Source organism: Ursus arctos, unplaced genomic scaffold (genome assembly GCF_023065955.2).
Source record: "Ursus arctos isolate Adak ecotype North America unplaced genomic scaffold, UrsArc2.0 scaffold_19, whole genome shotgun sequence".
Lineage (NCBI taxonomy): Eukaryota > Metazoa > Chordata > Mammalia > Carnivora > Ursidae > Ursus > Ursus arctos.
In genome coordinates, this window is record NW_026622863.1 from 1,105,025 (window position 1) to 1,130,308 (window position 25,284).

General features: G+C 65.3%; 1 protein-coding gene across 4 annotated transcripts in view; it reads left to right on the forward strand.

Moving 5' to 3' along the window:
- Positions 1-25,284, forward strand: part of PIEZO1 (piezo type mechanosensitive ion channel component 1) — a 53,388-nt gene that overhangs the window by 4,054 nt on the left and 24,050 nt on the right. For 3 of the 4 annotated variants that reach the window (XM_057314621.1, XM_057314623.1, XM_057314622.1), the window contains exons 1-2: positions 9,374-9,557; positions 22,073-22,168. In XM_057314621.1, coding sequence (XP_057170604.1) covers positions 9,389-9,557; positions 22,073-22,168 — 265 coding nt within the window. In that variant the 5' untranslated portion in view covers positions 9,374-9,388. Of the gene's footprint in view, positions 1-9,373; positions 9,558-22,072; positions 22,169-25,284 lie in introns of those variants that run through there. The other variant, XM_026494603.4, reaches the window with a different exon arrangement.

The following is a 25,284-nucleotide window of genomic DNA, read 5'->3' on the forward strand; positions in this document are numbered from 1 at the left end:
GGGCGGGCAGTGTGTCCTGCTCTGTGCACGCTGTCCCGGAGAGGTGGGTGGGGCAAGGCAGGACCACCACCTGCTGTACACCTGAGCCCTGTCCTGATCCTGACCTTTGAACTTCTCTGAGTTGAGCTTGTTTCCTTGAGGGATCGAGGGGTTGGGAATGTTAATTTACTCACCTGAGGTCACGCAGGTAGGAGGTGAGGAAGCTGGTGAGGGTTTTCTGTCCTGGAGCAGGTGAGCGCTCACCTGGTGGCCTGATGTTCCCTGTGGGGGGACACGGGGGGGGGGGGAGTAGGTATCTGGAGGCATAGCTGACTTTGCTGCATGGGTTTGTGTCCTGCTCCGAACTTGCCAGGCCTGCACCACTGTCCGGCTCCAGCGTCCTTGCCTGTGAACGTGATAATAAAGGTTTGAAGGTGGCTCCCAGGTGTCCGATCTCAGTGGTGTCTCCGGCTCTGGGTGGGAGCAGGGGGCGGCCAGCCCTCCCTTACACAGGCCTCGTGGGCCAGGAGCCCAGGGCGCTTTCCCAGGTGTGCCGCACACCAGGCCTGAGTGCTGGCGGTCAGCGGCCCAGGCGGGTGTCTGGGGAGCTGAGTGCAAGGGACCACCCTCCGCTGGGGTCCCGTGCACACAGGGCTGCCCCGCCAGCCACGGGCGGTTCCCAGGAAGGGGGCCGTGCACTATGCCACCGGCACGGATTCCAGAGGGTTTCCCAAATTCATCAGGCATCCGCTCATCCTGGTCTCGAGGGACCGAGCTCTGGGCGGGAGCCAGGAGCCTAAGTTCAGTTTTGGGGCTAACGGTGGTGGATGTGTGGGGGCTGGGGCTCCTTCTTCTCCATTTCTAACCAGGCCATGCTTTCCTTGGCTGTAAAGGTCATCTGGGGTCCTCCCAGCTCCCGGTGCGCTGGTCTGTAAGCGCCTTGTTGGGCCTGTGCACGCGGCACTGGACTACGCACATTTGAGAGGGAAACGGTGCAGCCAGTGACAGCGTAAGAAACGGAGTCCCCAGATAACTCCTGCAGGGCGTCACGCCCCAGTAGCGCCATACGGAACGCGTCCGGCTGGGCAGGGCTGGGGGGTGCCGAGCACCTGGCGAGGAGGAGGGAAGTTGGCGGCCAGGCTGGGGAGGGGGCCCCCTGTCTGGAAGGAGCGGGGCAGTGGCCTGGTGGATGGGGGTGCGGCGGGGGGGGCGCATCTTTTCTAGGTTCTAATCCCTTGATGGTGGGGGTGGGGGCAGGAGGAGGGCTGGAAGGGGCTGAGTGGACAGTCGGGGTGGAGGCTTCCCGTTCTGATTTTCTGTTTACTTGTAATTACACAAGTCATATATGAATACTTTCCATGGAACGGTGACATTTCAATCAGATAAGGCAAAGTTCCCTCCTAACCCTCCAGCCCGTCTCCCCCGGGTGCTTTGGAAGGAGGCCTTGCTTGGGGCCCTGTGCTGCGTGGCCCTGTCCAAGCAGAAGAAACGTGCCCTGGGGGCTGCAGCCCTGTGCCCCCCCCCCCCCCCCCCCCGTGAGGGAGTCCCTCGGGTACTGTGGCCCCTGCTTGTGGGCGTTTGGGTGGTTCCTGGGTCTCTGGAATCCCACCAGTGCGGTCCTCCTGGGGGAGTGCACCTCGGGGCTGGAAGTTTCCCGTTCTGTCCATGAGTCCATCAGGCTGAGAGCAGGCGCTGCCCTCGGCCCCGGGGGGAGCCACCCACTCAGGGACGAGAGAGCCACCCTGCGCACTGGGGCCGCGGTCCCAGCCAGACCGGCCCCTGGGTGACGCCAGGGCACCCTCAGGCCGACGTGCGTGGCCTCCTGCTTCCCTGCAGCCGTCTTGCGGGGACTTTGCTGAGTGGGGTGGGTCAATTTTTCTGGTGTGTTTTAATAACATAATTATAGGGAGTATTTTTAGGTTCCCCGTAACGGGCCAGCTGTTTACCAGGCTCGATGTGCGTGCTGTTTTTCTCCGTAAGTATATATAGCCAGGGCCCCTTCTCCGTCCTCGGGCTCAGGCCCAAGAGGGCCCGGCCGCCTCAGCCTGCTCCTGTGGTTTCCTCTGCCGGTGAAGGGCGGCCGAACCGGCCCTAGAGCCAGCCGGCTCTGCGGAGGGACTCGCGGGGAGGAGCCCCACGCCGGGAGCTGCGGCGGGTGAGGGGCACATTCCTCAGGGTGCTGCCCACCCGCTGTGCCCAGGTGCCCGGGTGCCTGGGTGGGAGTGGCCCCCCCCCCCCCCCGGCTCAGAAGACGGGCAGCACTAGTCCAAGTGCACTCCCCAGGCCTGCGGGGGCACCAGAGGCCCGATGGGGGGGTCCCCGGGCAGGTGGCCCCCCGAGGAGGAGTCCGGTGGCCCGGGCCTTGATCCGTCACCCACTGGGCCCAGCAGGGCCTCTGACAGCCTGTTCTGTGTGGACATTGCCGCCAGCTCCGTCCTCCTCGCTCACGTATCTGATTTCTCCTCATTGTTAAAACGCCGTCTACACACATCACCGTAACAACACGAAAGGGAGCCTTTTTCATTTTAAGAGTTATTTGTTTATTTGAGAGAGCGCGTGCTGGCTCCAGTGCAAGTGCTTGGGAGGAGGGAGGGGCAGAGGGAGAGAATCACGCAGACTCCCCGCCGAGCACAGAGCCCCATCCCAGGACCCTGAGACCCCGACCGGAGCCGAAACCAAGGGTCAGACACGTCACTGCCAGAGCCACCCAGGCACCCCTAAAGGGAGCTTCTAAGGGGAAACGAAATGGGCCATTCCAGTGCCCCGCTTAGCTGGCCTCTGCTTTTCCTTTCCTTCGTGCGGTGGCCTGGGACCCGGGTCCTAGGGAGCACTCCTGAGCGCCAGGCTTTGGGCCAGGGCGGGTCTGTGTCCCCGGGCTGCGGGGTGCTCTCACGCCGTCCCACAGAGGGGCAGGTTGCCCAGCTGCCTGAGGTCCCCGGGCTGAGGTGCTGGGCTCCCCGGCAGGCTCGCCCGTGTGCCCTCGTGATTTCAGCCCAGGCGCAGTCGGGCTGCATTTTTGCAAGCCGCCTCCGCGAGTGCAAATGCCCCGGGGCACCAGCTGCCCAGCCCCTCGTGAACCACGCCTGTGGCCTCCAGCCCGTACTCCGGCCACCCCTCCAGCTGACCAGTCCCTTGGGCACAAACCCCTGCACCGTGTCTCTGACTCTTTCCCTCACCCGCCTCCCCCCCCCCGCCCCCACACCCTCTGCTCATGTTCCCGGGTTTGGCCGTGCACGCTCCCGCTCTGGCCTCCGTGGCAGCTGGTCCGTGGCTGTGAAGTGTCTCCCGTGGCCTCGGTCTGCATCAGCCCGACACCCGATGATGCTTGCCACCTGCAGTGTCTTCTCTTACGACGTGTCTTTAAAAGTTAGCTGCTGGAAGACGTTGGGACGTTGGGCTGCCGGTCTTCGTATTTCTGACTTGTGGGTGTTATTCTTGAGTCTAAGCTCGTCACCAGCTGTATGCACTGCGGGTGCTTTCCTGCCTTTGGCTTTGCCGATTCAAATCCTTTTCCTAACTGTGTCTGAGAGCAGGTGTTCGTAATTCCAAGTTCCGGAGCTGCCCGCAGGGCTGGGACTCTGGGCAACCCGGCCTCCCCCGGGCCGCCTGTTGGATGCAGTGTGTTTCCTTCAGCTGCTGGAAAGTGATGCTGAAAGTGCCCATCATGCTCCCCACCCCACTGTCCCCTGTGGTCCCGGCCTGCAGCGAGCGCCTTTGTGTCCTGCATGTTTTTCCTTCTCCTGACTGTGGGCCCTCAGGATAACGTCCCTGGAGTCACAGCTTTGAGTCCAAGACAGGGCAGCCTCAGGGCCCATGGACGCAGCACCCAGCGCACCCCATTCGATCCTCCAGCCCCCCACCCCCTCCCCCGAGAGGTCCTAGCGCTCTCGGCACCTGCCTGGCCGATGAGCTGCCTGCGGTCCCTGCCCAGGGCAACCCCAGCTCCTGCTTCCTCTTCCAGCTCCTGGACCAGCACAGTCCTGCGGGCAGGAGGGGGCGTGTGAGCAGAGGCTCCGGAGACCTGTCAGATGGGTGCTGTTTGAGGCCAATGCTGTGGGTGCTGGGGGTCCCACCCACCCACTGGCTCCCGAGCCCTGTGCAGTGACCCTTCCTGTCCTGCCTGAAACCGTGTCCCAGACCTTATCAGCGGGCACACCTTGCCAGCCCAGGGGGAGGTGGCCAGGACGGGCCCCAATCTCTGAAGGTCAGGAGCAGGGGCTTGGCAGCACGGAGGGCTGTGGGGGCCCTTGCAGGTGGGTGTGGTGATCCAGGGATGGTGGCTAGGAGGGCCCCATGGGGACCCTCGGGGCCAGGCAGCCATGTTCCTCTGGCAGTGGGCAATGGGCAAGTGTGAACTCGTGAGCGTGATTCTAGCCAGCACGGAAGCAAAGTGTGGGAGCATTGTCTGGCCTGAAGGTAGTCCCACGCAGGATCCTGGATATTGGGGGTGGGTGGTGAGCCATGGGTCCTGCGTCCCTGTGGGGGACGCCAGGCCCTCCTCTCCCTGCAGATGCTGGACTCATCCATCAGTCCTGCCCTCTGAGGTTGCATGTGGAGACACTCTGGGGGTGGGGGCTGCCCTCAGTCCTTCCAGAGGGAGGCCAGGCTCATGCTTGTGGGGGCCACCTGAGAAGGGAGCCCGCACTCCACTTGCCAGACCCCCCCGCCCTGCCACTCCTGTCCTTGGAGTGAGGCCCCTCTTCTCCCTCCCACCTCCTCCGTTGCCCCCGAACTGAGTGTGGAAAGCTCATGCCCTGAGGTTCCCCGTTCTCCATGGTAAGAGGACCAGTTGTCCCCTCCATCTGTACTCCCAGGCTCCCTGTGTGAAGAACAAGGGACAAGGACTGAAAGCTGAGTCACGTGCAAAGGCCAGAGGGGGACATGCTCCTCTGAAGGCTTACTGTGAGTCGAGGAGACCCTGGCCCTCGAGGCAGAGGGAGGAGCTATCGCTGCCTCCAGGGGAGGCCTGACAAGCCGTGGGCCGGACAGGTTGTACCACGTTCCAGAGCCTGAGAGATGCTCCACGCATCTGAAGGGCCAGGATCCCCTGTGCTTTGTGTCTGCAGGGGCTGTTGCCGGCACGTGGCGGGGCCCTGTGGCCCCTGTGGGGAGGGCAGTGCTGCCAGGGGGCTGGCCAAGAGCAGGCGTGTCCCAGTCCGTAGGCCGCAGGAGCGCCTGCCTTTGCCCAGGGTGACTTGAGGACATGGGCGGAGCTGCCGGGTCTCGGAAGGAGGCGGCCGCGGGGGGTGGGGGCACTGGGACCAGTTTACAGGGAGAGAAGCCTGAGTGCTGCCACCCGTGGTCTCCGTTCAGCAGGGGCCTCAGGGTCCGGGCACGGCTTCCAGGGACGCAGGGCCCATGGTCTGTCCAGCGGTTAATGTAACTGGAGGCCGGTTTCCTCATCGGGCTCTTGTCAGTGCTGACGCCGGCCAGCGTCTGGGCCACAGGAGCCCACGCGGCTGTCCGGGACGCCGGGCGATGGGTCACGTCGCCGGCTTCCTTGCTGTCCACCGTGCTAGGGTCTGGGATTCCTGCCCGCTCTTCCCAGTTCTGACTGCAGGTGCGGATGTCTGCCGTGGAGCCTCGAGGTCCTGGACCCCCGGGTCTGGGCAGTGGCGGTTTGGTCACGCTGGTGGCCTTGCGGGGAATGGAGCGTCCCACCAGGATGGCCCCAGGGCAGCAGCATGTCTGTCGTGGCTTGTGGCACTTCTGCAGATCCGTGTCCTGCCGTGGCCCCACTCTGTGGCCCCGCCCTGTGGTCCCGCTGTGTGTGCAGGCGGAGAGTGGGGGACCCCCTGGGGTGGCCTTGAGACCTCAGCTGACTTCTGCCCTGTGGTGAACGCTGTCACTGGGGGACTTGCAAGCACGGCCGTGCTGGGACTCTGGCGTGAGCGAGAGTCCTCAGACCCGTGGTTTGTGAGGCCACATGTGGGAGCCTGTGGAACAGAGGCAGTGGGAGGAAAAGCGCCAGCGGCAGCTTCTCCACGCGGTCCCAGCAGACGCGGCTCCAAGTCTGGCTGTGCTGCTGGGCGCCCTGGGACAAGCCTCTCTGAGCCACGAACGCCTCGCCTTCAGAAGTGGGGCGTCGCCGTCTTATGTATGGCAGGTGGGGGTGTGGTGCGGGGCACAGAGCCTGCCGTGGTGGGCGCTCAGCACCCGCAGGGGCCCTTCCGTCCACAGGCCTCCTGGTGCCCCAGTTGTGAGAGGAGCACCTGCCCCACTTGGCCTCATGCCCCCGGGGGTGACCTGCCAGGTGGCGTGGGCCAAGGGAACCTTGTGAAGTTGACCTGAGAGGCGAGGAGGGGCTGCACCGCCTCGGGCTACACGAACCTGTGAATCACCCCGTCCCGCGGTCCCGTGGTGGGAGGGCTGCGCCCACGTCCCGCGGAGCCTGTGCCGGACGCGAGGCCTGCGGCAGAGTGCTCTAATTAGGAGCGCTTCCCCGGAGCCCTCCACGCTCGGCGGTGCTCTCACCGGGGAGGAATCTGGGGCAGCTCCGTGACGTCCCAAAGCCCAGGTGGCAGCTGGTGGGGTGAGGACACCCAGCTTCAGGCCCCCCTGGGCGGGGACGGTGGAACCTGCTGGGTCTGGCTGAGCCACGGGCTGTTGGGCACGCCCACAGGACAATAGTAGGGACATGTTGCCACCGACGTTGTGTGCTGCTGGCAGGACCGTCCTTTCCAGCCCAGGGGGGTGTGTGTGTGGCCCAAGGAGGAGTAGTGGGGGTGGGCATGTATCAGTGCGCACATAGAGCCCTTGCTTGGGGTGGTGGGTGCCCCTGCTGACAGCTGGGGAGTTTTCTGGTGCCTTCCACAAGGAGGACGCCCGGCCCCGTATGCGGGGACCATCACCAGCCTCGGTTGGAAAACTCCAGGGCAGAGGCTTGGCCTCTCGAGACCACTCCCTGCTCTTAGGACGGGGTTAGAATTGGTGATGGGAGGAGCGAGACAGCAGTGCCCCGTGTGGCTGGCCTGCAGTCCCCCCGCCCCCCGAGTCCCCACCATCCTCCCACGTCTTCTGTGGTAGCAGCCGAGGAATCGGCTTGAGAGGACAAGCCAGCTCTAAGTCCCACAGCTGGAAAGGATGGTGCCTGGAGGTTGGCTCTGGGGCCCTGTGGCTGGTCAGGGGAGAGTGGCATGTGGCTGGCAGCAGGGCACCGGGGACCAGGGGATGGTTTGGTGGGGACGGGGGGCAGGCTGTGCCCGTGGCAGGTGCCTGTCAGGCTCTCACAGGGTCCAACCAGACCCAGGCTGCAAGGATGGAATTGTGTGCGTGTGGTTGGCAGAGTGGGTGGGGGAGGGACCCCACCACCGGACACCGTGTCTGCTTATGGGTGGGGATGTCCCTGGCCTCGGGGGCCTCTCTAGGTGGGAAGGACACCATGGGGGAGGCACAGAGAGGAGGTTTCTGCAGGCCTGCCTGGCCGCCATCCCGGCCTTCCCCGGACCCCCCACTCTCCGGTCCTCGTTGTTCTGTCGCCCTGAGCTGCAGCCGCTAGAGGGGATGCACCACGGCCCTTCTGTGTGTTAGCGGAGACACGCGGGACACAGCAGCGGGGGCAGGGCTGGCCTGATGCCCTAGAGACTGCTTCCCTCATGCCACCCAGAGCCCGCAGGACCCCAGGGCAGCTCTGACCTTTAGGAGCGGCAGGGGCCTGGAGGAGTGGTGGGGCGGTGGGCAGGTGGGCAGTAGTCTTGCTTCTGGCCCAGGCGGGGTCTCCCAGACCTACTGTCAGGTTCGAGCACAGGCCCCGGGTGGGGGGGGAGGGGGCAGGCGTCAGCAGACACACTGTGTTAACAGAGAGACCAGACTGGTGTCGTGGCAGTGAGTCAGCGAATACCCCTCAAGTGGCCGTCGCCCTCTGCAGCCTCTGAGGTGGGGGGGGGGGGGCTGGTGCCCCCGTCAGACGGTGTGCAGACTTAGCGCTGGGCTTCCGGTCACGCTGTTCTGACTCTTAAGCCCCCGTCCCGAGGCCACCAGGCTGCCGGGTCAGGGGTAGGTCCTCGAAGGCTATGGCAAGTCTTGGCACTTTCTGACCTGCCCATCGAGGGGGACCGCTGCCCGTGGACCATCGTCCTGGAGCAGCGTCCTGCTGAGGTTGGGGGGTGGACGCGAGCCAGCCAGTTCCTCGCTGCCGGGAAGGGCCCGTCATCCCCGAGCCTCCCCTGGGATACAGGCTCTGACCCTCAGAAGTGGCACTGGCCCAGGGCGGCTGTCTCCACCAGGCCAGACCGAGTGAGCCCTCCGGCCTCCCAGGCGCCCCTTCTCCGTGGCCTCGCAGGACCCCCTTGGGTGTCTGCTGCTTGCTGCGCTGCTGGGAATTAGATTAGTTTCCATAAAAACAGGATGTACTGGGTGAGTCGGCGCGTGTCCCTCTTTTTCCAGGAACTGAACATATAGCTTGGGCCAGGCCAGCCCTGCCCCCACCCACCGTCTCCCCCAGGGTGTGGGGGGCTGCGCTCTCTGCTCTCAGAGTGGCTGCTTCATCGCATCCCCTCTCATCTGGGCTGTGTGCTCCATCCCCACGGGTGCTGCCCATGGCCCTTGGCTTGGCAGGGCCGCGATGCCGGCTGGCCTCGGCCCTGCCCCGTGACCGCTCGGAGCTTCAGGCTGTGGGTCCCGCTCTGCAGAGCTTGGTCTGGAGGGTCCGTTGGACTGAGGAGGTGGTGGGGACCTGGGCAGGAGGCACACCTATCACGCTTGTCATGGGCCAGGGGCCCAAGGCGGGCTGCCCCGCAGTCCGCCGGGAGGGGCCGGTCCAGCCTGGCGCTGTCACTCGCTGGCCCAGCGGCCTTGGCCTGTGACTTCCCGTCCAGGGGCCGGCCACATTCAGGCCTCCCTCCACCAAGGCTCGTGTTAGAAGTGCCGGCCCGGCCTGGCTGAGCCTCTGGTGCACAGTGCTGGGCGCTTGGCGGGGACCTGAGGTGTGGGCGGGGGTTCCCGTGAAGCCCGTTGCCTCCCCTGTGCAGCCTCGGGAGGCAGGAGGGCAGGGCTGCGCCTCGGCGGCCAGCTGGGCTTCTGGCTTCTGGTCTCTCAGGAATTCGGGCTTGGCCGAGACGGGAGCCCCAGCCCCACGGCCGGCCTGCTTTGAGGCGCCTTCTGTTCTTGCCCGGACGGACCGCAGCTGCAGGCCCGGATGCCCTCTTGGAAATGACCCCGGATGGAATTCCGGAGCTCAGAAGTGGCTCTTTCTATAAGGATATCCTGAAAGCCTTCCCTAGAGGAGGGAGAGGAGAGAGGGCAGCTTACTCAGCACCGGCTGCCTTACTAGACACCACTGTCAGGGCTCTGCGCTTCCCTGCATCCAAACCTCAGGACGGAGAAGGGGGAAGTGGGTGTGCGGTGGGCTGGCTTCCTGGGGGTGGGGCCAGCTGGACCGGACGGTGTTGACTTTTCCCTTGCCCATGTCATGAGCTTGTTGAATTTCCAGAGAACGTGTGCCCCCCCACCCCCCGCCGTCCCCCTGAGCCTGCACCACCTGGGCCTGGACCGCGGACACAGGCCGGCCTGGTATTCGTGGTGTGGCCCTCACACCGGGTGGGTCCGTCAGAGCGACGGGACCCTCAGGACGCAGATAGGTAGGCTGTCCTCCCCAACAAGTGTGTGCGTGCACTCGCGGGAGAGAGGGGGGTGTTTGTGGGAGTAGCTGGCTCCCGGGGGCTCTGGGAATTCGGCCAAGGATGGGGTTGTTGCAATCCTGAGCCCACATTCCACAGGCCAGCCCCGGAGGATTCCTTCTTTGGCGGGGGCGTCCCCCTGCTCTGACGGCTGTCACCTGGCTGGTTCGTGGAGGGCCGTCTATTTGCTTACAGTCAACCGATGTCCGCGAAGCAGCTTCCCCAGGGTGACGCCACAGCCACCACACCCACGGCCGCGGGGCCCGTTACAAATGCCCGTCCTGGGCTGGCACAGGACGCATCTCGTCACACCCACCCCCGGGCGTTCTGATACGTCCCCTGACGTCCTGTCTGACGTAGAATGGAGGTGACCTCTCAGGTTCGCTGTGGCCATGGCCACGTGACCTATCCTTTGGTCCTCACGCTGGCTCTGTGAGGGGCTCGTGCACTCCTTCTGGGGAGTGCCTTCTGGGGACGGGCTGTGCGCTGCGGGGGCGGGGGCCGTGTCTGCTAGAGAGAAAGGTGGTCACGGGGACAGTGCCTGTTGGCCGGTTTCACTAAGAGGGAGACCAAGGCCTAGAGTGGGAAACGTGGAGCCAGGAGCCGACTCCAGTCTCCCGCTGAACGACACAGATGACCACAGCCACTACCCTGAACCTCCAGTGCCCCGCCCCCCACGTCCCTCCACTCTGGAGAGGGCAGGGCTCCCAGGGCCTGCATCCCCCTCCCCCACCTGGCCAGTGACCCCGCCCTGGCCGCCAGCAGGAGGCGGCCAGGTGGCATTCCTGCTGGGAAGGGCCCCCAGAGAGCAGGCTGGACAGGCTGAGACTCGGGGTGCTGTGGGCTGGCTGAGTCACCGGGTGAGGCTCTGAGTCAGCACCCCAACCCTGAGTCCCGGGCCCAGAGCTGGGGTGATGTGGGCACTTGGTCAGCCTGGGGTGGCCCCCCTCATTTGGAAAGGCAGCCCTGGCCCCGGGGGGGGGGGGTACCGGAAGGATTAGGCAACCCAGAAACTGCTCCAAAGCCGGGCTGCTATGACGACCCACAGAGTGGATGCTGTCTCTGTCCTGGGGTTGGCGGGAGAAGCAATTGCAGGAAGGCAGCCTGAGGCCAAAGGATAGGGGACCTCACCTGTGGTCGCTGTCCTTGAAGGGGAGGTCCCGGGTCACGCTGTCAGGGTGGACGTGTGCATCAAAAAACGGGTATGGGGGCACCTGGGGGCTCAGTCGTTCATGCGAGTGACTCTTGGTTTTCAGCTCAGGTCATGACCTTGGGGTCGTGGGATCCCATCTAGCTCCGTGCTCTGCAGGGATTCTGCTTCTCTCCCTCTGCCCCCCCTTCACACTGGCGCGCTTTCTCTAAAATACATAAATCTTTTTTAAAACCAAAAAAACGAAAGCTGGGTATATACAGCCGGTAGGTTGTGCCGCACAGTCGTGTGGCTTGCTCCTTGTGAGTTGGGTCTCGAGGGAATCTTCTGGGGTGTGGGTTCCGAGTCTGTAGGGCACGTCCCCGTCCGCGGAGAGCTGGAGCACCTACGCTGCCCCCAAATTCCCGGGTGATGCTGGGGGCCTGGCCTGGGAGCCACCTTGAAGGACCGCACTCCACAGACCGGGTTATGCTTGACTCCGGCCAAGTGGAGGACGTGGCCGGAGAACACGGCGGCTCGAGGGCCGGCAGGGCCGTGGGAGGAGCCGGTGTCCGGGGGCTGAGACTCAGCCCGGGTGGCAGCTGCCGCCCTCTGTCTCCTGGGGGCATGTCCACCCCAGGGCCTGTGCCCTGGACATCCTCCGTGGGATCTCTGGGCCCGGTCCCGTCTGCCCCCAAGGGAACGGCTTCCCCAAGTCTGTCCTGCTGGCTCCGCGGGCTTGTTTCCACTGACCGGTTCCTTCTCATCCCGATTCTCGGCGCCGTCCGTGGTGGTTCGCCGTTGCGCCCGGGAGACTGTGCGCCCTGAGCGGCACCCTGGCTCTCGCGTCCTTCTTCACGTCTCTGGGCGCAGGGACAGGCTGGGCCGTGTGTGGACCCTCAATCTGACCCGCCGCCCGGCCGCTCGTGCTCACCTGGGGCCCCGCAGCTGCCGGTGGGGCTGCTGTCGAGGGCGGAGGAGTGCGTCCCCCAGTGCCGGGCGGCGGGTTCTGTCCCTGTGTGAGGGGCTGGGTGGCCTGCGTGCACCTGAGGGGACAAGGTGCCCAGCTCGGGAGGAGAGGCCTGCATCTTGGCTCAGGGGAGTCCCGCGTGGCGTGGCCTTGTGACACCGTCATTTCGCGTGCCATTGGGGCACATCTGGAGGGACATAGCAGTTCTGTCCATTAGCCTGGAATTCGGGGTGGGGGTTGGGGAGGCCATAGCACCTTTGTTTAGACAGAGCTGGACTCTCGGGTCAGCCCGAGGGCGTGTGGGCCTGAGACCCGGGGCCTCACCCGCACATGCGGACAGCCAGCGCCAGCCCTGGGTGACGAGGGGGCGGCCTCACGCCGTCTTCAGTTTCCTGTATGCACGCAGTTTCAAATTTTAAGATTTTATTTATTTGACACAGAGGGGTGGGGAGAGAGCACAGGCAGGGGGAGCGGCAGGCTCCCCACTGAGCTCAGAGCCCGACTTGGGGCTCAGTCCCAGGACCCTGGGATCATGGCCTGAGCCGAAGTCGAGAGTCAGACGTGTAACCGACTGAGCCCCCGGCCCCGGAGCTGACCCGCCGTATGTGTCCGTCTCCTAGACCCTCAGTCGCCTGGGAGGGCAGGGCCATACTGCTGCCCCCACTTCCTAGATGACGTGGCAGAGGGTCACAGACGACCCCCCCCCCCCGCCAGCCCGGCCCCTCCCATGCCTCCCACTGTTCTGGTCCACGAAGGTGGGGGAACGTGGGGGTCTCATCCCGGGAGGATGGCGCCGCCCGCTGACCGTGGGGCACCAGGCACACCTGCATCCTCACTAGGGGCTCCAGCTGTCACCTGTCCTGACCTGCCCGGGGCCCTGCATGGGGGGGGGGGTTTCTGCTTGTCTAGAGCTGACGCTGTCCTGTGACCTGACCCGTGGGGCATGAGTTGTTGTCCAGGGGAAAACAGGTGGGCACAGCTGCGAGGGCCAGGTGTCCACACAGGCGCACGAGGCCCCTGGCCAACCTGGTCTGCCCGTCACCGTCTGGGGGCACAGCTCTGCAGGGAACCCCTTTCCTTGTGGCTGGAGGAGGTCCGGCCTGTCCCTGGGAAGTCTCCATGGCAGGGACTCGGGAGAGCTGTGACCTGAGGATCTGGTGAGGGCCCTGGACAGGTCTGACCCCTGTGAAGACCCAGGGGGCTCTAGCCTGGCGCCCCCGGACATCGTAGGGGTTCCTCTGCGAGGCCCCGAGCTTAGGTGGCCCGAGGTGGGGGGTGTTGCCAAACCATGTCCTCGCAGACGTGGGTGGTGGCACCGTGTGGGGCCCGGTCCAGAAACTCCCTTCCTGGGCACCCGCCCCCCACTTGTTTACCTGCGGCTGCAGCAGGTCAGGGCCCTCCCTGTGGAATGCAGGCCCCACCCGGAGCCCAGAGCCCGGCCTGGTCCTCTGTGCACAGTGCCTCTGGAGGCCGGCCATCTGGGCAGGCGGCCGGTGCGGACTCTTCCGGGACACAGCCCGCGACACACGCGACGGCCCCTGGCCCCTGTCACTTCCCCAGGAAGGGGTCTCGGAGGCGGGTGCCTGACTCTAATGTGAGGGGAGGTGTCGCAGGCAGGGTGGCGGGCTTCGCGGCCGTACCGGGGATCTCAGCTTCCTGAGGGCTTCGGTGGGGTGTCCGGGCAGCCTCCCAGGGAAAAGCACCGGAGACGCTCCCCGGCCCTGCCTGGCCAGCAGGGAGGATGGCTGCCTGTTGTGGGGGATTCCGGAGGTGGCTCCTCAGAGGACCCTTTGGGGTCGGAAGGTCTCCAAACGGTCCCAGAGGCCAGGCTGCCTGCACTCCTCCCCACCTCCCTGTGCAGCGTGGGCCTTGTGCCATCCGCTGGGTCACCCGATCCCTGGACACCCCGTGGGTCACGCACCCACCCATGCTGACAAGAGGACAGCACCGTCCCTCTGCCCCTGCCCTCCTCACCTCTTGGCAGCCATCTGGGACTGAGTGTGGTTGGAAGGGCAGCTGGGCTGCAAGCGGTCAGGGGCTCCCGGACTCCTGAGGACCAAGTGGGAGGTCTGTGGCCGATGCTCCTCTGTCCCCTGCCCCCAGTGGCCATCAGCCCCCCCTTGGGCCTAGGCACTCACTGTAGCTTCACGGAGCTGGCGGTGTGGGGAGGGGCCTGGCCGTCTGCACCCTGCCCTGGGAGGTCAGGTGAGCCATAAATCCAAGTGTCCGGGCCCCGTGCTCATTAAACCCTCGGCCAGCAGCGCGGGCCCTGCGCTCTTGGCTGGCCTCCAAGTAGGTAACACAGTGTCCTTGGCATTGGCTGCTGGGGCCCCTGCTGTGTCCTGGGCACCCCCACGGGGTTGTGCGGGGTTCTCCAGTTCCCCCCTCTGCTGATGGCAGGCCGGCTCCCTTCCTGGGAGAAGAGACGGTCCTGGGAGGGTGTCCCGAGCTTTAGAGCTTTGTAAACTGTGAAGGGCTTCTGGGCCATTCAGAAGGCCAGTGGGTGGCCAGTGCTGGAGTGCCTCCCCAGGGTTAGGTCTTGGGGCAGATGCGGCAGGTGGGATGGAGTCCTGCGGGGCGTATGCTGGGGAGTCTTCTCGGGGTGCGGAGCAGACAGTGGCCCATGGGAGTGGAGGGTGGCCAGGCCCCTGGTGTTCCCGGAGGGCCTGTGGGCCTTGCTCCACTGCCACTGTGGCAGGCGCAGCCTCCAGACCCCCTTCCCTCCCTCGAGCCTCGGTTCCTGCCCGAGGGTGCCCGCCGGCCAGGGCTTCGCCGCGCCCTGCCGTGCCCCGCCTTGTACGCTTGCCTTCTGTGACCAGACCACGGTCCTTGTCCCCGCAGGGTAGGGATGCTGGGGTTGGGCCAGCTCACTCTTGTGCCCCAGGCCGACTCCCAGTCTTCCTCTTCCAGAAAGGTGGGGTAGATCCGAACCTTTGGTCACTTCTGGGTCAGGGTCTGGGGTCGGTGTTTGTACCCCAGCTTGGGGAATTGTGGCCGGTGTGGCTGCCCGAGTGCTGTGGGTTCAGAAGGCCCAGCCACTTGGGCAGCTCCTACGGAGGGCAAGGCACAGCCCCTCCGCCACGTCTGCCCCCCCCCCCCCCCCCGGCAGAAGCTAGCAGGGGAGTGTTCACGGGTCTCTCCTGCAAGCCAAGTAAGGCAGAGTGAGCGCACTCTGGGAGACACAGTGGGCAGGGGGGAAGGCAGCAGGGCTCGGACCAGGACCCCCGCCCCCACCTCCACCCCAGCAGCTGTCCTGGCTCGGCAGCTGTCACCTGGGACTCTGACCTCGGGCCCTGGGCCCCACCTGGCTTCTTTGGGGTTTGCCCGGCTGGCAGCAGAAGGCAGGCCTGAAAGGTGTCCTCCCGGATCAGGAGAGGGTGAGGCTAGTCCTGCTGCTGCCCTGGCGCCCTGGGGACTCGGGTGACTCCCGCCCCCTGGCCCGCAAGCCCTGTGTGGAAGGACAGCCCGGGCCACGCGTCTGACCCCTTCTGCTGTGTGTTCCCACAGTCTTCCGTCTTCGGGGCCATTTCACTTGTGAACAACTCTAGGAAACATGAGAACGTTCTCCTGGTGGGAGAGGGGACCTTACAGAGGCAGGGACCCTTGTGCACAGGTGGGTGTTAACAGCGGCTGGGGAGAGACCCTTCCGGAAGTTCTTGTACACTTAGGTGCACGAATCCTGTTTCTGTGTCTGTTTTATACAAGAGGAATCCTTCTGTGCGTGGACGGCGGGCAGCGGTGTGGGTATGGTGTTTGGGGTGCCTGAGAGCCGGGTTGCTGTTCGCCCTCTCCTGTCCTGAGCCAGGCGCTGTTCCCACTGCCGGGGTCCCCCTCCCCAGCTGAGGAAGCAGGCAGAGCGGAGCAGAACCACCGGCCCTTTGTCTCCCCAGTTTCACCGAAGCCCAGAGGAGGGTAGAGACAAGTTTGCTGGTCCATTGCGCACCTCCCTCCAGACCATTCTGCCGGTGGCCTCGGCCCTCCTCCCTGTGACCCAGTAGCCCAGGCCTGTCCTCAGGGCCTCGCCCCAGCAGGAGCATGGCTGGTGGGCAGCGGGCAGAGGAAGTGCCCGCCCCTCCCTCTGGGTCCTGGCCGCCGCTGGGAGGGGCCTGCCGGGAGGGGGAACAGCTCTGCGCAAGCCCTGGTGCGCCCCCCACCCACCGCCCACGGCTGCCCCCTCAGACCCAGCTAGTCCTAGACCAACTCTCCCTGCCCCACGTGTGTCCTGCAGGCTGTCCCGTCCTGTCTAGGTCACCTAGAGCTGCACCATTTCCCAGGACAGGGGTGACAGCCCCAGTCCCTGGGACTTGCTCAGTTTCCTCGTCTGCAAAGTCCAGGCAGCCGTCCTGCCCCTCGTAGGGGCCCCGGGACAGCGAGGGCTGTGGTGCGTCCACCCCCGTCCAGACCTCCAGGCCTCTCCCAGGGATGCTGTCCTTCCAGCTTCTCATGCTGATAGGGGCCGCGGCATGATGTCGGAGCCCTTGCCCCACGTCAGCTGGAGCCCCCGCGAGCCCCCGGGGTCCCCGAGCCCACGCTGGCTTCCACGCCACTTAGGCTCTGCGTGCTTCGCGGCCACGTGTGTTTCCTGGAGCCTCCCTGCACGTGGGCCTGGAGACGCCCACCTCGGTCACTGGGGACCCTGCCGGCCTATGAGGTGCCCGCCCATCACCCCCACGGCTGTCCTGCTTTATAGATGGGGAAACTGAGGCTCAGAGCTCAGGCTCCCACAGGAAGGACGGGGTGGGGAAGGTCTGGCCCCCCCACCGACACACAGGCCAGCCTCAGGGGACACGTCGCAGGAACTGTGTGCTGAGTGGGGTCTCTGGTGTCTCCCTGGGGGCTGGGGCCATGGGGTCCAGTCCTCAGCGTGGAATGTCCCAGCTGGGAGGTGCGTGGTCTCCTTCCCGATCTGGCAGTGGGTGAGACCAGGGGTCAGTGTCTCCCCTGTCCAGACCCCAGTTCCGTCATCTGCAGGACAAGGATCTGGTGGGCTGCTGGCTGGATGGGCCTTTCGGGCTCTGGTGGCCGTGTGAGGGTCTGTAAAGGGTTAAGCATGTGCTCTGGGTGAGGGGGCCTGGCAGGAGGGAGCCCTTTCCTGCCCAGCAGGGCTCTCTCTTCCCCCACCCCCAACCTATTGTTCCTGGCTCAGGAAAAGGCATATTTCCCCCATGAGGTCACAGGCCAGCCAGGGCAGCTCTGGTGGGGAGGTGGGAGCTGCCTGGGCAGGGCCACCCTGTCCCCTCCAGCTGAGTTTCTTCCTTCTCTGCTTTAGCCTGGGCCTGACCCACACCTCCTCTGGCCTTCCCTGAGCCTTAGCTGGCCCTCCAGGCCGGAGGGAACGTCACCCCCTCCAGGCAGCGTGGTCTAATGCCCTGGACCTTCTCTGCAGGCCAGGCTCTTAGCCCGGCAACCTCGACGGCTGCCTGGCACGTTCCACGAGCCCTGGATGTGGGGCCAGGCGCCTGGACCAAAGTCCTGGCTGTGCTGCCGTGGAGGCCTTTCCCCTCGGAGCCCCTCCCCTCCTGCAGCAGTTTGCCTCTGCTCCCCGCCCTGTCCCTGGTATTGGGGAGGGTGGCCGGCTGGGAGCAGGACCCGAGCCCCTTCTGTTCCGCCAGCCACGCCGCTGCCTTGCCGGGGCTGGGAGCCAGCGGGCCACGGTCCCCGCTCACGTACCCTGGGCCGGCGTCCAGGGCTGTCCGGGCGCCACCCGCCCGCCTGGTGCCAGCCTCTGGGCTGGGCTGATGGCAGCAGAGGAGTCAGGGATGGCAGCCGGGCCAGCCCATCTCACAGACCGTCTCCGTGCGAGCTGGTGTTCTCTGGTGGGGCGGGCGGCCTCAGAGAGCTGGAGACGCCATCTCCCTCCCATTCTTGCTGTGTCCCCGTCTGCCGAGCTGGGCAGGTCACGGGTGTTGGGTGCGTGAACCAAGGAAGGAGTGAGGGGCTCACGGGCTGCAGGGTGGGGGTCACCTGGCAGCCCCCCGGCCCCTGGCTGCCACGCCCGGCCCTCTGACCCCGCTCTCCCTGACTCCTGTCTCCAATTTCCTGCTTTAAGCTGATAAGCTTCTGGGAGATTCTTCCTCTCCTGCTCAGCCTGGGTGTGGGGAGAGGATGGGGGCCCGCGTGACTCGGGCACCACGACAGCAGCAGACGGGGTTCGGGCCAGCCCCTGCCCCTCCCTTTCCAGTTCCTGACATCCCTCCCTGAACTCAGGAGATGGTTGTTTATTTGTTTATTTTGGTAAAAGACACAGAACGTAGGGGCGTCTGGCTGGCTCAGTCTATGGGACACGCAGCTCTTTTTTATTTTTAAATTTTATTTATTTACTCTTAAGTAATCTCTACACCCAAAGTGGGACTTGAACTCATGACCCTGAGATCAAGAGTCACACGCTCTTCCCACTGAGCCAGCCAGGCACCCCAAGGTTGTGACTCTGGATCTCAGGGTTGTGAGTTCAGGCCCCACGTTGGGTGTAGAGAGCACTTAAAAATGAAATTAAAAAAAGAAAAAGGTACAGAACAAAGAATTGATCATCTTAACCATTTTTCAAAAGATTTATTTGAGAGCGAGAGAGCATGAGCAGGGAGGGGAGGCAGGGAGAGAAGCAGACTCCCCACGGAGCGGGAGCCCCACGCGGGGCCTCGACCCCAGGACCCTGAGATCACGAGCAGAGCTGAAGGCAGCTGCGTCATTGGCGGAGACCTCCAATCGCCCCCGTCTTAACCATTTTTAAGTATGCAGTTTGGTGGTATTAAGTGCTTTCTCAGTCAGTATTGTGCAACTGACCTCACCCCCCCCACCCCCGGTCCCCAGAACTTTCCTCCTTCCCCAACTGAAGCCCTGCCGTCACCTTCCCTGTCCCAGCCTCAGGGCTGCTCACAAGCCAGTCCCAGGGAACGTGAAGGCGCCTCCTGTCCTCCCCTCCAAGGTGTGCGTCTGCCTCCAGGAGCCTCCCGGTGCCCGTACAGCAGATGCCCTCCTTGCTCGCGGGTGCCCCCCTGGCGCACGGGTCCGCCCCGCCCCGGTGTGCAGACGCTCCCCCCGCCCCCCCGGAGTGCGCGGGCTCCTCCCCCGGGTGCACGGGGTGCTCACCCCAGCCCCCCCACGAGGGGTGCTCCCGGAGTGTCAGGCAGCCCTGGCGGGTCAGAACGTGAGTGTCCTAGGGCAGGGCCTGCGAATAGGTCCTCAGGAAGTTACCTGGGTGGGTGGGTGGAAGAAGGATGGATGGGCGGACACGTGCATGGCTGGCTGGCTAGCTGGGCCATCGGGAGGACAGACGTCGCTGGGCTGGTACGAGGCGGGTGCCGCCCTCTCTGGGGACGGGCCAGTGCTGGCGCTTGGCGGGGGAGAGGCAGAACCTGGGGCTGGGAAGTACAGCGGGAAGGCGAGGAGGAGCTTTAGAAGCCTTTGCCGTAAATGCATTTTCCTCTTGCCTCCTGGGCCGGATCAGATGGATTTTTTTTAAAGGAAAATGCGCAATTGCTGAAAAACTTCATATTTCTGGTTGAGCCGGTTGCTGTCGCCAGTACGTGTAACGGAAGGAGAGGCACCCTCGCGTCAGGGGCGGCTCCCGCGGTGGGAGCGTTGCAGGGTGACCTGGAGCCCGCCTGGGCTCCTCGGGGTTTCCTCGTTGTGGGCGTGATAGGAGGGGCTCGGTCAGGGGTTGGTGGGAAGGGACTGGAGCCCTGTGCCCCAGCCCTGAGCTCTGCCCCTAGTCTGAGATCCAGTCTCACCCTCCGACGACCCACCGCGGACAGCCCTGCGGGCGGGATCTGTGAACGCCCTTGTACAGAAGCAGGAACTGAGGCCTGGGGCAAGGTGCCCACACGTGCCGTGAGGTCAGGGGTCCTCCCACTGTCCCCTGCTCTCAGCTTCTCTGCCACACCCCAGCTCCTGGTCTGGGTGAGGGCCTTGGGCCCCAGGGCAAGGCAAGGATGGGGGACAGACAGGCAGAGGTGTGCACAGCCCCCTGGCCCTGCAGTGACCCTGGGCCTGGGCGTGGGGCGGGGTGTTGGCAGGGTTCGCAGTGGTCTCAGCAGCCTGGGTTCCATGGGAGAGGAGCCCCTCCTTTGTCCCGGCCTGCAGGCTGGGAGTACGAGGGGGTCCAGCCAAAGCCCGTCTAAACAGCAAGGGGCTGGGAGAACCAGAGCTTCCTCCTGGCATGGAGGGGACGCCCCGCCCGACAGAGGAAGAAGCCCCGTCACCAGCTGGAGGCCGTGGGGACGCTGCAGACTGGCCACCCCCACAGGGACCCTGTGCTTGGAAGGCTCCCTGGAGGCACTGTTATTTGACCTTTCTTTCCCCAGAGGAGGCAGCCCAGCCCCTGGCTTGTTCTTAGCACGCCTCTCCTGGCCCAAGCCGGGAGCTCAGGTCAGGTGGTTGGGGCTCAGGCTGGCCACGCGGCTGCCCTCCGCGTGTCTAAGGCGTTGCCGGGTCGCGGCTCACGCTTGGGGGTCCGAGGCGTGGACAGCAGGTCGGCTTTCATCCTCTGACCTCAGAGGAAAGGAGAGCGGGGTTCCTCTGCTTAGCTGCAGACGCTGAGCCGTGAGGCTGCTTGTCCAGGAGGGGACGGGTTGCCGTAGGCACCAGTCCCTTAGTGCTCTGCTCTGCCCTCCTGGGCGGCCAGGACTGGGCTCAGCCTGGGCCCCCTGGTCCCTGGAGGTGACGGGGGAGCAGGGCCACTCCAGTGGTGGCCACGTGCTGCTGGACGCTCGGGGTAGCATGCGGTGCCTCTCCTGGTCCAGCGCCCTCTCAGGCACCCCCAGGAAAGGCCGAGAGGGCCCCTGGTTCCCTGCTGATGGGACTCACACCAGGACACCTCCCCCGCCACCCCCCGCCAATCCCCGATTCCTGGGGCCCAGATGAGCCCCAGGCCCCCCAGGCCCCTGCTGCCCTTGGTCCAGGTAGTGTCCAGCTGTGCTGGCTGGAAGAGGTGTCAGCGGGTTGAGAGGAAAGGTGGGAGCCCGCTGTGGGCCCGTGGGCAGCTCTCACAGGTCCGCCAGGAGCCAGGCTGACGGCTGTGAGCCCCACGGTTCCTCCAACCAAGGAGAAGGGACAGCCGAGGGGCGCTGGGGCGGCCGGCGCGTGACTGAGTTGAGAAGTCAGCTGTGTTAACTGAGACTCTAAGGTTTTATTTTACTTTATTTTTTAGATTTATTTATTTGTTTTAGGGAGAGACAGCACAAGTGGGAGGGGCAGAGGGAGAGAGACTCTCAAGCAGACTCCTCGCTGAGTGGAGTCCAACTTGGGGCTCGATCTCACGACCCTGAGATCACAACCTGAGCCGAAACCAAGAGTTGGACACTCCACCGACTGAGCCCCCCGGGCGCCCTTGAAACTAGGAAATTTTAAAAAGAGGAAAAGTGAGTTAGGAAAGTCAGCCGCCTTGTCACTGTCTGGGGGCTGGACTCGTGGCGGTGTGTGCCAGAGACACGGGCGGACAGGGTGAGCCACGCGTGTGCGTGGAGACATCGCATCAGGTGATGCTGGTGAGCAGAACCCGTGGAAGGACACAGCGTGCCCGTGGACGTGCTCTGAGTGACAGGTGACTTGTGCGCTGTCTGGACGCAGTATGACAGCGTGTGAGTCCTGAGTGACAGGTCCCATGTTGGCGGGCTTGCTCACGCGGGCAGGGAGGCGGCATCCGGGCAGGAGGTGACTAGGGGTGATGGCCACAGTGATATTTGGGGGGCAGTGTCTGGGGTGATGCCAAGGGCAAAGAGTTAGGGTGATGCTTGGCAGTGATGTCCAGTGGGCTGGGGGGCAGTGTTGGGGCTTGATGTCAGGGGCTGATGTCTGGGGGGTGATGCGGGGGGCGATGTTGGGGGCAATCAGGGGGTGATATTTTGGAGGTGATGCTGGGGGCAGTGTTGGGCACTTGATGTCTGGGGATGATATTTGGGGGGTGATGAGGGGGGTGATGTCAGGCTGATGTCTGGGGGGTGATACTGGGGGCGATGCTGGGGGACAGTGTTGGGGGCTTGATGAGGGAGTGATCAGGGGGGTAATGCTGGGGGCTTGATGTCCTGGCGTGGTGTCCAGGGGTGATGCTGGGGGGCGATGTTGGGGTGATGGGGGGTGATGTCAGGCTGATGTCTGGGGGGTGATACTGGGGGCGATGCTGGGGGACAGTGTTGGGGGCTTGATGAGGGAGTGATCAGGGGGGTAATGCTGGGGGCTTGATGTCCTGGCGTGGTGTCCAGGGGTGATGCTGGGGGGCGATGTTGGGGTGATCGGGGGTGATGTCCGGGGGTGATGTTGGGGGCTTGATGTCCTGGGCTGTCTGGGGGGTGATGCTGGGGGCGATGTTGGGGTGATCGGGGGTGATGTCCGGGGCACAGGGCATCCGTGTGGCCATGCTAACTGCCCTGTCCCCCCCTGCAGCCTGCCTGTCCCGCTTCAACGCCCTGTCTCTGGTCTACCTGCTGTTCCTGCTGCTGCTGCCGTGGTTCCCGGGCCCCTGTCGGCACGGCATCCCAGGTAAGGGCTTGGGCACTGGCTTGTGCGGGGAGGGGCACTCAGGGTCCTGGAGCCCTTTGTCCACATGGACCGGCTGAGGTCCGCGGGGCGTGGGTGCCCTCTGCAGAAGCCCTGGGCAGTTTAGTGGCCGGGGTGAAGGACGAGTGGCCCAGTTTTATTTTACCCTTGCCGACCCCGAGCCAATTTCAGCATGTCCTCTCTGACTGCGTGTTATCGGGGCATGCCGGAGGTAGTGGGGGGTCATCGGACGGATCCCCCTTGCCCCTGGGGCTTCCCGGGCACCGTGGGCAGCCTGTCTCCCTGCAGGCTCCCTCTCCCACTCTGCACTCCTCTGCCCGGTGAGGCTCCGGCCAACCCCTTACTACGGCTGCCACATCCACCCCCACCCCCACCCCTTCCGTGGTTGCCTGAGCTCTGTGGGGTTTCAGTCTGTCTCCAGCCACCTTGTCGTTCGGGTCGCTGGGCATGTCGTCTGGGTCCTGAGCTCCTGGTGGGTGGGCGCTGTCTCAGTCTCCTGTGTTCTCCAGATGGGACAGAGGTGGGGGAGCCCGTCAGGGGCTGCACCCCCTGGAGGGTGGGAATGTGGACTCGGGCGTGGAGCCATCCGAGAAGGGCTGAGAGCAGAGAGGCCGGCTCAGGAGCCCCGGGCGGTAGTGGACGGGCTGTCCCTGCTCCCTGCTATGTGGCTCTGGCAGGCCCCCTGTGAACAAGCACAGACCTGCAGCCGGTGGCACGGGGTCGTTGGGGTCCACACTTGCCCAGAGGACCCTTCACCCTGGGCGCCTGCCACCTATTCGCCTGTGGTTCACGGTCCGTTTCCGCCAGCTTTTCGGGGAGGGTAACGCGCAGCAACCTGTCCCCAAAAGCTGCTCTGCCCTCCGTGGGTGGGGAGCCCCGTGGTGCTGGAGGGGGAGGAGAGGTACCCAGGTCCAAACGGGTCCCCCAGAGAAGCCGGCTGTCTGCAGCATGAGAGCAGTGCCTGGGAGAGAGGAGCAAGAGAGGAGCCCAGCAGGGCCGAGGACCAGGTTGGCCAGGACAGCCGAGGGGCCCTTGAGGGAGATGGGAGCTGCTGGGTGCAGCCGGCCGGCTGCTTCGGGGCCTTGGGGGCGTCCGAGCCCTCCTGTGGCTGCTGCAGCCCCCCTCGTCTGCTCAGGCTGGAGGTCGGGAGACCAGCCGGGCCTCGTGGGCCGGGCTCACAGCATCACCAGGCTGGTTCCTTCTGGAGGCCACTGTCCACGGTCAGGGCCCTGCGGTGCCCCTCGTTCCTCTGGCTCTGGCCCCCACAGCCTCCCTCCTTGCTGGGGTGCTATTCTTACAGTGCAGGTGGAATTCTGGGAGCAGAGGGCAGCGAAGGCTTCTGGGGTGGGGCAGCACAGGGGCAGGGCTGAGAGCTGCTGGGGCTACCAGGCCAACGCCTCCCCCAGGCCGGCTTGCTGCAGCTGTCCAGGATTTGCAGCTCAGGCGGCAGGGCCCACCTCCCACAGGGCCCTCCCCTTCCCTCCTTGAAGTCCATGCGCTCTGTTCCCAGCCTCTCCCCTCCATGGGCAGTGGGGGAGGTGGGCCCTAGCCAGAGCAGGAGGGGCCGGTGGGGAGGACTTAGGGAGCGTTGGGAAGACTTCCCTGCCTGACCTCTGTCTGTCCATCTGTCCACCCTCAGAGGCCCTTTAGGAACAGGGAGGCTGCCTGGTTTTTCCGGGTGGGAGAGGGGAAAATGGGAGGCCCGCCTGTGCCTGGGAGTCCGGGCCTCAGCACCGGCATCTGGTGGAAGGTCTGACGCCGCCTGGGCCCCGAGGGTGCTGACCCCTGGCCCCGTCCCCACGGGGGCGTCTGCTGGGAATGCAGCTGCCTGTGCTGAGGAGGCGTCGGTCACCTCAGGGCAGCTCCAGCTCTGTCCTGGGCCCCGAGCCCTCTGGGGGCAGGGCTGGGGTGGGGCAGGGGTGCCACAGAAGCCGCGGGCAAGGGTGAGTGTCAGCTGTCGCTTACCACTTCGGGACTTAAGACCCCGTCCCTGCCTTAGGCCCCCCCCCCAGGCTCCCCAGCCCCCCAGGGGCTGCTTCTGCGGCTTTCCCTGGGGGCGCGGCAGGGAGGGCCCGCTGGTCCGGTCTGCGAGCAGGCGGGCACCGCAAGGGTCCCTGGCGTGTGCTGTAGGGCGGGGTGTGGGTCCCCGTGTGTGACAGGTGTCGTCACTGGGACACAGGTGTCCTAGGACCTCAGGCCTGTGAGGAGAGCTCATGACTCAGGCTCTCCCCATCCCTGTCCACCTACCGCCCGGGAGCCTTCTTGTGACTGCGGGCGCCCTCCCCAGCGTCTCAGAGCACCGCCTCCCGAGGCCCCCCTGCACACACAGCAGCCAGGCTCCTGTCGGGGGTGAGGTCTGCAGAGCTGGTGTAGACGCCACGCCTGGCCGGCCTGAGGAAGAGGGCTGCAGGAGCGAGGCCCGTGGGGATGGTGGTTCGCCGGGTGGGCAGTGCGGACGGGGCAGCGCAGGAACGCCCATGGGTGGGGGGCCCATGAGCTGTGGCTGGGAACAGGGTCCCCGCCGAGGGCACTGTCAGGGCGGTTCCGGGGGCTCCAGCCCAGGATTCCTGCTCCAGGTCAGAGCCTTTGTACTAACGCACTCCGGGAAGACCCCCCCCCCGCCCCCCATCCCGCTTCCTTGTCTCCTGAGGTCCCCAGCCTGCCAGCTCCACTTCCGGTTTCCCTGGGAGCCTGAGCCCCCATCCCTGCTCCTTCGTGGGGGTGGCTTCTGCACCCCCCCCCCAGCTGCACACACAAGTGGGGAGTGGGCAGCCAGCAGCCCCAGGAGCTCGAGCCGCTGCTCGGCCCCCCAGCACCCCCTCCCCCACCAGACCTGGTCCACAGGGACGTTTCCGGCAGTGTAGCGGGTCCCTCCTGGGCGGATGCAGAGCCCCTTACCGGCCTGACCCCTGCCCCGGCCTCTGGGTGCCCTCCCTGCTGTCCTGCTGTCCACGAGTGGATCTCCACGTGGCCGGCCTGCCTCCCCGAGACCGCACCGAAGCTCAGTGGGCAGCGTGGGCCGGCACCCAGCGTTGTCAGAGGGGTCAGCAGGCCGGGTCAGGCCAGGCCTCCTGCCCCTGCTGCTCACACGCACGTTC